At 37.7% G+C, this 14,251-nt stretch overlaps 1 protein-coding gene across 1 annotated transcript in view; it reads left to right on the forward strand.

Moving 5' to 3' along the window:
* CHN1 (chimerin 1) overlaps nt 1-14,251 on the forward strand; it is a 97,327-nt gene that overhangs the window by 35,085 nt on the left and 47,991 nt on the right. The window contains exon 6 of the mRNA XM_050340157.1: nt 10,992-11,280. Coding sequence (XP_050196114.1) covers nt 10,992-11,280 — 289 coding nt within the window. The remainder of the gene's footprint in view (nt 1-10,991; nt 11,281-14,251) is intronic.

Below are 14,251 nucleotides of genomic sequence, written 5' to 3' on the forward strand. Positions count from 1 at the left end.
TGGGTAGGAGCAGCTGATGCTGACACTGAGACAGGTTTGTTTCCTGGCTTGTAGTTACCGGTTCTTCTGCTGGGGAGGGAGGCAATTCAGTGATACGGGACAGCTCAGCACTCCAGCTCTGGCAGATGTATTCTTCCTGTGTTTGTGTGAGGATGCCTGGGAATCCTGAAAAACCCAGTGCATCCAGTCGTGAAGAGCAGTTTAGTGGAACAGGATCGTGTCCCTTTCTGTGGCAAAGTATGATGTCTCTGTAATGAAATATTTCCAGTCATCTTTTCTACAATGGAAAAGAGCAAGCTTTTCGTGCTTTGTCCCGAGGACCCAAGCCAGACAACTCCTCAAATCATCTTGGAACACTTTGAATTTGATTCCACCAGCTATTGTAGCTGACGTCTAAGATCTCAAAAGTGTGGTCATACCAGCCAGGACTGCACATCCTGTTCAAGATTAAGTGGGACACGGTGTTTGAGTTCTTTGTTCTCTAAACCTTTCTAAATGAATTTTTGATCACTGTGAAGCATTAGGCTGTGATGCTTTTATAGAACTGGTTTTAGTAGATTTAAAGATCCTTTTCCTGAGCTGTAGCAATAGCCACAGACGTAGCCTAGCACTGCTTAAATGACCAAATATAGGACAGCAAAAAATAATATTTTTGCAGACTTAAACGAGGCAGTCAGATATCCTTATTGCAATGCTCTGGAATAGCTAACTGAGTTCAAAGTGAAGATTTTTGATATTTTTTCTTCAATAAGGTAGGGAAAGTGACTCTTACCCTAAAAAAAAACTTTTCAGTTTTTAAAGTTGCTGTTGAGTTTCTGTAAAATCTGCTTTCCACTTATATAAGAAGCTGCATTTTGATCATCTTCTGATGAGCTATTTTTGTCTACTTTCATCCATTATTGTGCAATTAATTTGGATCATGACTTTTTTTTAAGGCGGACTACCTTTTAAATCTAAATTTGAAACAAAAGAGGGTGGTTTTTTTCAGAAAACAAATTTCTCAGAATTTGTAACAGACGTAGAAGTATGTTCTTAAAGAAAAAGAAAATAATAATTTAAATGTTGTTTTAAGTATGTAAGTTTGACTAAATAGTCAGAGCTGTCCTTCAAACAAAACTGATGTTCAGAACCTAAGAAGGCCTGTAAAATGGTATCAGCTCAGACACCAGATAATGAAGCATAAACACAAATGAGAGCAACAAATCAGCACCCTACTATATTTAATGCCTGTACTTAATCATAAATCCATTCATCGGTGTTTACTAATTAATTAATCAGAGAATGCCACTGAAAATGTTTTGCAATCCTGAGGGTTACGGAAAATTAGTAACATGAAAAATTATCGCAGGTATATATCTGTGTCCATATATATCTGCAAGTCTCTGTTACAATAAAAACATACCAAATGCATGGTAATGTTAATTCAGTGTTCCAGACAGATTAAAAGAATAAAAATTCCTTATTGACTTCTGGAGCTATTAGGCCTGCTTTTAAATTTTAAATTTGACAAAAGAGTAATACATTGTTTAATGTTAGGACCTACAGCAAATGACAGTAACAGTAAGATGTGGTTTGCAATGTAGCCTTTTGTGGTGGAGATTTTGTTTAATAATTAGGATGAGGATATAGAGGAAATGGGTAGAGATTGTACTAGTGGGTAGGCGTTGAAGTGTGATGGTACTGCATGTTCTTTTGAGCAGATATCTGCTGTAGCACATTTAATTGGTTACCATGGTTTCCCTTCCTGCAAATTCTATTGTTGTGATACTGCGAACGAATCAAAATAAGGTTCTGCAGCATGATTTAAAAAAAACGGTAATAATGTGAGCCGTGATTATGAGTCATGTTTTCTTTATGTTCAGAGGTTAGGGCACATTCAAGATTATGTAGCACCAGGAAAGAATTCTTGAGGTGAAATAAATGTCAAAAATTAGTAATTTTTATTTTAGTCGACCAACTACATGCACATACATGTACATGTTTTCTCTGCCTAATTTATGAAATTGTGTTAAGAAACTAGCCACTGGCATTTTAAAAGGAGACCTAATTGGTGGGCTATTAGAACATAATGCTGCACATGCACCTTTTAAATTTCAGAGGACGACTGCTTTGGTAGCTGGATGCTGTTTATTTTCAGTGGGCTCTTCTGGGACACATGTGTAGTGCTGTTCCAGAACATGCGTTAATTGCTGTGGGATTACTTACGCATGTAGAATTCAACATCTGCAAAAGGCTTCTCCGGTTCAGAGGTTAGAACTGTACATCTGCATTCTGCTGAAAAGCCTTGTTGTACAGACTAGGACATGGGAGAGCAATGGGGGAAAGAAGAAATGTTTGAAACTACTTTCTAGTGATAATAGCTGAGTTACATTTCTTGAATTACGGATGTATCAAAATTTGGTTTAGTTTATCCTGAATCCACAGCTGATCTGTAAGTAGTCAGAAGGAGCTCAGCAAAACAGTAGCTAACTGCATCCCTTCACTTTACCATGGTAACAGTATTCTGTCATGGTAATTGGTAGGAAAAAAATTATAAAGACCATTTTAAAGACTAAACTTTACATATCTTTCTGTGTATTTTTTTACCTGATTTGCAAATGCAGTTACTGCCAGTAGCAAGGGCTGAATTCAGTTTCTAGAAACCTTTCTAAAATATTCACACAATATTCCTTGGTTGCTAGCTGAAAAACCCAGGGGAAAATGCCCTGATAAATTTTGGAGCTTGCTTTACTGCTCCCAAGTAAAACAACTGACCCTCTATTTAAATGATCTTTCATGTAAAAAGTTTCTTTCACTATATAAAATTTCACACTAAATAATATACTCTGTTAGTTTGTCAATAACAAGGTTCAGCTCAGTAAACAGCATAGGTGTCCAGCATGTCATCTGCCTTATGTAAGTGCACCTGGGCCCTGCCAGGATGGCTTCACTTGAGTATTTATAATAATAATAAATAGCTACTAACTTTAATGAGTAATTAACTGACTACCTAGGTCCTCCCACATATTAGAATGCTTTTTTCCTTATGGTCCATGTCTTCTTGCTGTGTTCCTGTTCTCCTTCCCTCCTCTTCCCATCTGTTGTTGTTGTCAGCTCTGTTTTCTTTTGGCTAGAGTGTCTAATTTATCTTTGGCAGTTCAGTTTACTGCAGTCTTTCTCCTGCTTGTGTAAGTTCAGTGCTTCTCAGAGGAATATTCTCTGCTTCGGTGGTGTTGTGAACTTTTTTGGTAGAACTTGTCCAAAACATGTCTGTGCTCAGTGCACATAGCTCATGTTCATTTTACGTCGTGTCCTTCACCCTGACTGTAGCTCCTTCTACACCACGAAGATCTACTGTAATCTGTTGCACACTGGAGGCACTGGGCTTGTGGTGAAGTACTGGGGTGGAGCTCACAAGATCTGGGCTCACTTCTTGGCTTCACATATGACTTGGCTTGGGGCTATTAAGTTTTGCATGCCTCATTTCTCCATCAGAGAGGATGTTTTCTCTCCCCTGTTGTCTCACATGCCTGTTCAGGACAGAAGTCTAGGATCTCTTAAAAATGGGCCAGACAGACTGAAAATTGTAGCCCATGTCTCAGACTACTCCCAGTCACAGTTCCTGAGCAGGAATCTGTGCTGTACTGTGCTATTTTTATGGTGTATAATGTCTGCCAGGTTTGAAGCTTCTAGGCACTGCTGGAGTTGAAACAGTAAAAAGTCAAACTGTGGTACAACCAACTGGTAATTAAATTGTGTATATAAGTACAAGGCATACATTGCACTCTCCTCCCTGTCAAAAGCATGCACATCATTTCTGTCTCCCGAGGGTTCTAATGCCTCTTTTTCTCTACTGCCTTTAAAAAATGCTAGTTAGTCCTTTTGATTGGCCTCTTCTTTTGTATGTTTTTGGAATACATATTTAGAAATTTTTGTATTTGGAGAAACACCTTGATTCCTGTGCTTCATTAATAAGCAGAAAAGTCCTTCAGGTCTAGATACCATGGATGCTTTATAAACATGTTTTCAAGACAACACACAATAGCCTTCTATTGTTGTTTAATCTCATAATTGTTTTCATCAAAACATCTATGAATTATTCAAACACTAAAACAACTGACAGCAATAAATGTTATCTGGCCCAGTTTTCCTCTTCCTTCTCCCTCCTTTATGCTTGGTGTAGCTCCACTGATGTAAGTATGGTTCCTCCTGATTTGATGGAAGAGGAAGAGAATCAAGCTAATTTTTTTCTTTTATATCTTGAGATGTGTAAATGAACTCTAACAGTTTTAGTAATAAATTTCAGTAATAAATTGGCATCTGCCCTAGCTATTGCTAGCGCTTACACGAAGGAAGAAATTGTATTCTAGAAAAACAGAATATAATAGTAAAAAAGCTATCAATCTTCACTGATGAACTGTTAGTAGCCCCAAAAGTTCTAACAGTGTATGCTATATATGCAGGAACCATTTTGTTTTACATTATTATGCTTGTTTATTGTTAAGGAAGGCAGCTTTGAGGAAAAACCATTTTAGAGAGCAGGACGAGTATACTGGTGAATCTCACTGTTTGCAAAACTGTAACGAATGGGTACCAGAAGATCAGAGATAGAACACATTGAGAAAACAAGCTAAGTGAGCAGCAAATGCTGTAATTGCTTTAAGTAAGTTAAGTAAACCTTCACTATAAGTTTGAAATTAACAGTGGCTTAAGGCAAATCTGATTTGACAAAATCTCTCTGGAACACAGATCTTACTGTAGGTATTTTTAATCTAGGGTTTTGTTGTTTGTTTGTTTGTTTGTTTTGAGACCTTGAACAACAACCTGCTGTGTACATAAAAAAAAATCAAAAAACCAGGAATAACAACAAAACCAATGTTTCTCCACTCTGCTCTCCAAAAACTCCTTTTGCTCTTGCAAAACTATTTTATGATAAGGACATTCACTTCTTTGAGTTTTAACTTGATGTCTTCCACTCAGGTTTCCTTGCTATACTGAATTAAAATATGCATATTGTTTTAGGAAGACAAATTAAGAGAAAGTTGCTTTTAATGTGAGAAAGTCTATAGAAGCAAAACAGAAATATAACAGTCATGAGTAACTTCTAAACTAAAAGAGGGAAGATTTAAGTAGATATAAAAAAAAAGAAATTTTTTATTATGGGGTTGGTGAAACACTGGAACAGGTTGCCCAGAGAGGTGGCAGATGCCCCATCCCTGGAAACATTCATTGGACGGTGCTCTAACCTAGACCATCCTGGTCTAGGTTAAGATGTCACTGTGTATTGTAGGGGTATTGGACTAGCTGACCTTTAAAGGTCCGACCCAAACCATTCTGTGTCTCTGTGAACTGAAGTACTTGTAAGAAAAGCTGCTCTAAGTGAAATAATAAAAATGAACATGTTTGAGCATTATACTGTGGCAGTTCTCTCTCCACAGTACACAGTTGCAGTGGAATTTCCATTGCATTTTCAATGTTGTTCTACTTCTATATATACCAGAAAAAAGTATCATATATGACCTAAAATGAAAACTTTATACATAGAGTAAAATTTGCATACACTTTTTGCATTGCATTTTGAAGTTCACTGAGCAGACACTGGTGAGGGCTGATACCTTAATTTAGAAGAACTGAAACACAGTAATATGAAAGCTCTTAGTAACATGAAGTCACACTGTAAAATTACCTCTTGAATAACATTTCTTTAAAAAGGTTGGTAAAGATCTGTAACTATTTACTTAATATGAAACTGTGAAAGTTTACTAACATTCCTGCTAGTAATGTTTCCTGAAGGTATTTATTCCAGACTAATGGGCATAGGTTTCCAAATACTTTCAATTAAAGAGAAGATACCAGGCTTTTAATACATTCCCACATGTATATAGAATTCAAATATGTCTCAACCTCTAACCACGGTGAGTCTTTTTGCAGGAAGTACAGAACTTTCATAAGGTGGAAAAGGCAGTAAAACATTGCCCAAAACACTGGTATTGATTCTGATACAATCATCAAATCAATCCCAGCAATTTATATCAAGTTTAAATGGAATAGGGCTTGTAAGCACAGTACTAAGGAGAGGTAATGCATCTGTTTGAGGCAAACAGGTTATTTTCAAATGCTTATCATTGATCAAGAATGGTAGCAGTTATCTTAAGTGATCTGACTGCATATTAATAGCATACATACTCCTTGATCAGCTGGCATTTGTTCAGAGTTTGACACGGTGAAAATCAGCTGTTAATAGTAAAATAAGACATCAAGACAAAAGAATACTTTTCTTATTTTGTTAGATTTTTTTTTTTGGTGAAACACTCTATTACGGGTAACAAGGGCTGATAACACTTTGTCTTCATTGTTTTTTGCCAATGCCCTAGAGCAGTCGGTTTGTCCCTGACAGTGCTTATGATCCACAGGGAAGTGCCATTGCTCTGGTCCTCACTGCCTGGTATTTGTAGCACACTATCTGCACAGTACTGTTTTCCCACTTGGACAAGGAAGTCTGAGCAGTGATGCAGGTAAAAGTCTCTCAGTTGAGAGAGACTGCTGGGATGCTGTTGTCAGTGGCACAGCACAAGCTCTAAATTTTTTAATTTGATCCCAATTAGACAGAGGAAGTTGAGGGTTGTGTCTGCATTGGCATGGGATAGACCCATTGCAGTTCCAGGTCTGGGATTTGTTTGCTGTTCTGAAGGATGCCATACATTTTCCATGCTGAACTAAAGTATCATGCATTGAGCCAGTGCATGGATCTTACCAGGCTTTAAGGATAACTTTATACTTTATTCATGTTCATAAGCAACAGTCAGCCAACCGGTGCTGCTCTTCCAAACGGCACTGGAAAACTATCCATAGTGACTGTATTTTGCCACCCTTCCCAGCCATATCAGACAGTGAGGACTTTTTGTGCCCACTTGTGTAAAATGCACCTTTACTTTCAATCCCTAGTGCATTTGATTTCATTTATACATATTGTGTTCTTGTAAAATACTGCTAAGGTTTGAAAACTGTTATTTATCGGGCAGGTACTCTGGAAAGCTGGCAAGTTCCACAATTTCTCATTCCTGGCCATCGTCAGAAATGTTGTTGCCAATAAATAATTTAAAAAAAAAAAATTAGCTGCTCTCAGGAGCTGGAGACCTTCAGCGATAACTGTGTAGAGGTGTTGGCTGCATGCAAGGCTTATATGTTTGTTTGACAAGAAAATGGGCCAAAAGAGGATCTGTGGAATAATTTGTTTTCATTCCTAAGAACACAGCATGATTAGGAGACATTCCTGATTGCAAGATTGCTTATATTCCTGTGGCTTTTTATGGAGTGTCGAGTCTCTAGTCACAAGTGTTGGTTGAGAGTTTTCAGAAGTTAGAACTGAAATTCTGGCACCTGATTTTAAGTAAGACTTCTACCTTCTGGCCACAAAGCACATTAAGGCACTCTTTCTCCAAGGGAAGATTAAGTACAAGTGACCTTTAGGCTCAGACTTACCATTTCCAAGTTCAGTGTATGAAGTTACTTAAAACTAAGGAGGACACGAGTAGTCCTGAGGGGCATTAACTTTGTGGTCTGGTTGCAGCTACACGTTCTAAATAACGCCTTTGTCTAGAAAGTCTTCTCATCATAAAATAGCCCGTGAAAGTGGTGAATAGCTACTGTACAATTCTGTATGTGGACTGCAAAATCCATCTTCTCAGATGGTAAGAAAGTATATATGGGCTCTCGGTCCTTCACTTCTTCCTTTTGTTTCTTCAGTGAATGCTGCATCCAGGGTAGGTAGCTGATTCTGAAGCCTGTCTCTCTCATGTTACGATACCTAATTCAACTTCTCGGTCCTTTGTTAGTGGCCACATTTGCTCTACCGTTTAATACATTTTCCCACGTTGTTATCCACTCTGCCCCACTGGCAGCCAAAGGAACTAGACAAAGTGATTGCTTTTCAGACAACTTGGAATAAAAAAAGTCTTTTATCTGTAGTCCTGCTGCTTGCAAACAAATGCACAGTGGACACAATGAGACTGTTTGACATGTCAGAGGCCTTTTTCTTTTTCTTGGAAAAACATCTAATGCTCCCCTGTTTAAACCAAAAGAGAACATACTTTATCTGTGTCCTGCTTTCTACTTCTTAAACAAAAGCCAGCTGGTACTAGTGCTTGTCTCTAGGAAGAGACCATCAGGAAGTTGAAATATCAAATCTTGATTCTACTTAGTTGCCACGGTGATATATAATTAACAAGACTTCAGGAATGTCATAGAAAGTAAACATAATGAAACAGTCTTGGTAATGGAAAAATTTAAGCCATAGTTTTGAGTAAGACTGAAGGGACTGAAGATTAAATTTTAATTAATAATTTTCAATTGAACGTGTATATTTGGTTTTATATTGTAATTTGATCAAACGTGTCATTGTGCGGTCAGGAAAAAACTTAAATTAATTTGAAGGAAATAAAACAGGATTCTGAGACACACTATTGACAATGCAGTTTCTGTAAGAGATTGGTGTTTCATTGATTGGTGGGGATTTGGGGGTTTATCTCCTTGCTACTAATAGGATTCTATTTGAAAAACAGTATGTTTCTCCACAATGTATCCAATAAGAAAAAAAAAGAGTAAAAAGTTTGGTATGGAACAAATGGGAAATTAGATAAAGGCAAACAATTCATCTCTTGAAAATCCTATTCCTTATATTATCTCTCAAAGACACACTTTATGTGCAGCAGTCTGAACAGATGTAGAGCTTAGTGGCTGCTTAGAAAAACATACCTGGGGTAGGAGTGCATGCCTTCTGACCCTGATGGAAAGAGGACTAACCCTCTAAGAACTTACGTTTGTTCTCTGTATTTGGTCATCCTGTTCTTCAGAACTAGTTTGAGACTTCAAGAGGTGTTGCTAAAATCAAGGCACCATGTACACTTAGTAATAGGCTGTGAGATGTTTTTCTGTGCCTTATCTTCTCTTGATAAGATTAGTGTAATATTTTTTCTTATAGAAAGCTGAGAGCAGAAAGTGACCTTGAACTTCTTTAAAACTCTGCTCTAAGTATTGTCAGAGCGGATGTTACTGATTAGAGCAGCAGTTCACTTACATCTCTTCATAAAAGTAATTCTAATGTATATTGTCATTTAAGGCCCATTATTCTTCACCTTCAAACTTGTTTGGTTCTCCCCATGAAGTTTAACATCAAGGTGCTTGTATGTGCTCAGTGTGCATTATTCCCACTGACTTGAGCAGATGACAGTGAAGGTTGCCCATTTTGGCACTGCAAAGTGCTGAGCACTCTTGGCTCATATTGACTTCTCTGACAGTCAAGGGTATACAAGGAGGACGTCTCGTGGTCAAAGCTTGTTTGCCACACACTGTGTTGAGTATAAAGATGCCCTGAAGAGTAAGCCTGAACACATCTACCCCTTCTGCTGTAACCTATGACATTATCTTTCTGCTTTCTAAATTACTTGTATTCACTCAGAACTGCATCTTGTGATGAAATTAGGATCAAGTAAAAATTTATTTCTTTCTGTCATTTTGTAATTGCTTGCATTTCAGTTTGATTCAATGAACTTCTGGTTTGCGCGGCATAAAAATGTGCATGGAAGTAACTATTAATTTGCAGTAAAATGCCCACATAGTTTCTACACATCGTATTCTCTTTCCTTACTGAGCAGGATGCAGATTCCTGAGAGCCCCCTCATATTTGAGTCTTATGTAGAAATAACAGCTTCTGAAATTGCTGTCACTGTCAGACTATTGATAGGGGGATGGGAAACTTTGGTATTTTGATTTAGAACAGAGAAGAAAATACAGGTCCCAGAATCATGTATTTTTGCCCATTTTTTCAAGAAGAGTGCAATACTTTACCTGAGGCAAGCTCTAAAATTAATAATACTTTCTGCTGTTTGGCAAGGACCCATTGAGGAGCCACTTCAGCAAAGTACCAGTGTTTACTGTGTTTCTTAACATCTCCTATGAAGCAATTGATTGTAAAGTGAAAGCAATCCATCCTTTCAAATTTAGGTTTTAATACTTATTTGGCAGATCTGACCTTGTAAGGGTGCCCAGTACCCTTGCTGCTGACCGAGGAAGAACATTGGAGTGAGCTGTGAAAGCAGCTTCTTGCCTCCATCTTCTCCTCAGGAAGTGTGTTGGTTGTTGTCAAGTGCAAACACTAGTTGTGTTTTCACATGTTTAAACTGCTTAGAGGCAGAAAATTGTTGCAGATTCTACGTACAGCTTGTGAAAATATGCTACCGTTGAGGTAAAATTGGTATTCTTATGGTTGCTAAGAGCCTGTATCTAAATCCTGTTCCACCCAGATGCAGAATGACCAGCACTGGATAGCTTTCATGTGATATATCCTGTATATTACAAAGATTTGCTTGAAGCTTGGGACTTAACAAGCATAATACAGAAGGACTTTTGTGCAAAGCTTGAAGAGTTAGTCCTGGGCCTTTGGCCAGGAATAAAGAATGCTTGCCCTTGTGCCATTTTGTCCTATGCTGCTCTGGTTCTGGCAGCAGTTCTGCTTCAGTGTAATTGTTGGCACTGAAGCTCAGCTGAACCCTGAGTGGCCTCTTCCTGCAAGCAAGCAGGGGCACAGAGGTCTGAGACGGCATCAAAACTCCATATTGATCAACGGTAATAGAGGACTCTATTATGAGAACTCTTCATATCAGAGCCAAGCAAATTGACTATGGTGATGTAGTAGTAATGTACTAAAAAATCCCATAAAGAGTGTGAAGTAATTTTTCACTTTTTCCGTGGGATAATGGAGAGGCTAAAAGAAAAAGAGAACAAACAGCTCCTTCTGGGACAGTCACTGTTTTGGCTATCTATCTGCAGTTGTTGTTGATTTCTCCTTCCTATCTGTGCTAAGTAGTGGTTCTCCACTCGGCTGGACCAGAGAGAGCATAGTCACAGCTCTAAGTTGATAAAGTGTTTTTAATTGTTTGCAAAGGCTTGCTTACTCTTATTTATTCTGCTTACTGTTCTTTAAAAAAAAACACTTTCCCATTTCATTGAGGCAGATTTGGAAGTCAAACCAGAAACTTCAGACTCTACTACGATGGAAAACACTTTGTTGGGGAGAAACGTTTTGAGTCCATCCATGACCTGGTGACAGATGGATTGATTACTCTTTATATTGAAACGAAGGCAGCTGAATACATTTCCAAGATGACAATAAATCCAATTTATGAACACATAGGATATACAACTTTAAACAGAGAGCCAGCACACAAAAAGCATATGCCAACCCTGAGAGATGAACATGATGGCAAAGAGTCTACAGGAGAGGATGAGGTAGCAGAAAAGAGGGTAAGCAATTGTTAACCCACACTTTTTTTCTGTTAGACTTCTTACTTTTAACCTTCTCACTTTACTATAAAATACTAAAAGTATCTGCAGATATTTAGTCTACATATTAATTTCCAGTGTTACATTAAAAGTTACTATTTAACCTGGTTATAGAATTTTATAGTGGTAATTTTTGCATATTGCAAATTTTCATGATTTGGCGGTTAGTTATTTGTCCTTGTGAGATTCCTTTCTTCAGGTATGTTTACAGTTATAGATATTACCATTAAGCCATTCTTTTTTTTCAAATGGGTAAACAATACTTAATCTTTAAATTGTTTACAATGTATAAGACAACTGCATTTTGATCAAAAATGTTATTTGCTATTATATTCAGCATTCCCCAAACAAATGCATTCCACAATGTATTCAGTAGTCTGCATACAATGACAGTGAAATTGTCCACATTATAAATAAGACTGTTCATTAAGTTGATAAAATGTTAAAACATTTCACTTGGCTAAGTTCAGCCTGTCAGAAGCTGACAGAGGTATTTTTGGCCTCAGCCAGACTTACAAAGAAGGATTGCTCTCTTCAGAGAGTTGCAGTATCAGCTGAGAAAGTAATTGCGTCCTGGATTATTAAAAACAAACAAACAAAAACAAAACCCAAAAAAACCAAAAGTAACAAGAAAGAAATCTTAGAACCAGTGAACATAAAAATATTAAAGGAGGTTGGGAAGGTAATGGGCAGACAAAGCAGCTGCCTAAAATTTAATTTGTGTTTCAGTGACTAAAGTTAAAAAGAAAACATAATGTAAATTCCATTGTGTTAAATTAAATACTTTGTTTATTGAAAATCTAACATATGAAGGTCTTTTTAAAAGTTATTTTTACACATGTGTAGGTGTTAATGCATGTATAATAATCTGATATGTTCCCCTATTTCACAAACTTCAGAATGATATTAGGGGTATCTAATATAGTGCTTGGAAGAAATGCTAACCTTAGTTGGGATCCTTTGTCTTTCCAACCAGATATTAGTCTGTGATTTTAGTTTTTTTGAGGTGGAGGAAAGGTCTGACTGACAATTTCCAACCTACGTGACTATTACAGTGAAAGTAAGCTCTGTAGAGAGTACACAGAGAGAGGAGGCTTGTAGCTTTGGTCCTTCAGATCCTTCTTCAGTAGAATCTGTCATTCTGCACTGAATTTGCTGAGAGATGAAGCACCTAACTTAGCTTAGAGTATGAATCTTCGCTGTTATCAGATCATTTTGACAAAAGAAATACTGGTGGGGATATTAAAGCTAGCTGGCCACGTTAAATATCCAATTTCTTGCCTGTTGGGTACCAGTAGTAGAGAGGTGAGTTATCACTTACAGTTCCTGACAGCTGCTGCTTTCAGTGTGCTGTTTCAAAAGGATTTTTTTTGCGTATTATCATAGATGGTTTATTATAATGCAAAGCCTGGGTAAAAATCTTCTGTAAGACTTCTGGAAGTCACTGCTTTGGATTTCTTTGGTAAAATTAACTCTTCCTGCATTTATAAACTTTCAGGTGACAACTGAACTCTGTTCTCTTACAACATTTTTAAAATTGATGAAAAAGTGTTCATAGTAAAGGAATTTCAAAGATTAGTATTGAAGAATGCTGTTTTATCTGTAGATTGCATTGTGTTATGTCACCAACAAGGTATACATACTATTTTGAAATATTTTTCATTAAATAGCTCAAGGACTATTGAATATTTCTCAAAAATTGAAATTTTAGGTGAAAATCATTTAGACAGGTTAGTCATGTAATCACAACATCACACTCTCTTTGTCTGGAACTTAATAGCAACTAAAGGGGCTTCACCCACAACATGGTTCAACAGCACTGGTATTTTCTGTCCTGAAGCACAGCTTTTGAGCCTTTTTGTCATGGAACCATGTTGATGTGGACACACTGAGGCACACAGACATCACAGTATAGTTAATTGTGGAGATTTCAATTTACTTTTTGAGTCGTTATGCAGTTGAGATTGCTACCCATGGCTGCATGGGAAAGGTACAGTGTGATCTTTCTCACCGTGGAATGGCACAGAGGTGACATCTTTGCTGCCTTTGCAGCTCTCAGGGTTTTGGTGGAAAATGACACATTGTCCTTTCACCCAGCAATCTCCAAGGAGAGTAAGGCCTTCAACCCCATGACCAACACCTGATCCCAGAAGCAATCTCAGCGTTTGGAACAAGCAGACATTTATAAATAGGTCAAGTGTTTTTTTTTTTCTTTTTGGTGGGAGGGATGGCAGAGTGATTCCTGTTGTCCATTATGAAGAGAGTACCATTGAATCTCAATTAATACAAAGAAAATTGTTCAAAAAGTCAAAAAAAAAACCCAACAGCATTGTATTATGATCCAAACAGCAAAATCTGTGTGCCCATTAGCCCCATGGTGAGGATGAAAATTCTGCAGGGTGTACAGTATTTGACAATTAATGCATCTTTTATCAGTTCTATACTGTAGTTGCACAGCTTCTCCCTACACAGTATGTCTCCTGCTCTGTAAAGAGAGAAAGAAGCCTGGGTCTTTAACACTGGTGGTCCTGAGCCTAAATATGTTCCTGGATTTGCAGAGGCTTTCAGATACGAATCCAAACTTTGTGCCTGTAACTGTTGCCCAGTCATTTGTGGGTGGTGTATGAAATATAAGCCCTTCAGAAGGAGAGACACAAAGACACAGTCACAGCCTGGGGAACAGCTGGTGGGAATGAGTTTCACTTTCTGCCATGGCAACTGGGCAGCTAGAGAGCACATCACAAGCTTGGGAATGAAATATTAAAGAGCACTCACCTAGTCTTCAGTTTGGGGGTGGCAGTAGCAGGGAATGCCTCATATTAGTGTTAGGTGCCTCCCAGCATGCCCTAGAAATACTTTATTTGGTCCCCACTCTTTCCTGCAATTAATGCATAGTAGAGGAATTCAGCATGTGTTTTGGGTGACACGTTTC

The sequence above is a fragment of the Myiozetetes cayanensis genome, unplaced genomic scaffold (assembly GCF_022539395.1).
Source record: "Myiozetetes cayanensis isolate MyiCay16 unplaced genomic scaffold, myiCay2020 scf9, whole genome shotgun sequence".
Taxonomy (NCBI): Eukaryota; Metazoa; Chordata; class Aves; order Passeriformes; family Tyrannidae; genus Myiozetetes; species Myiozetetes cayanensis.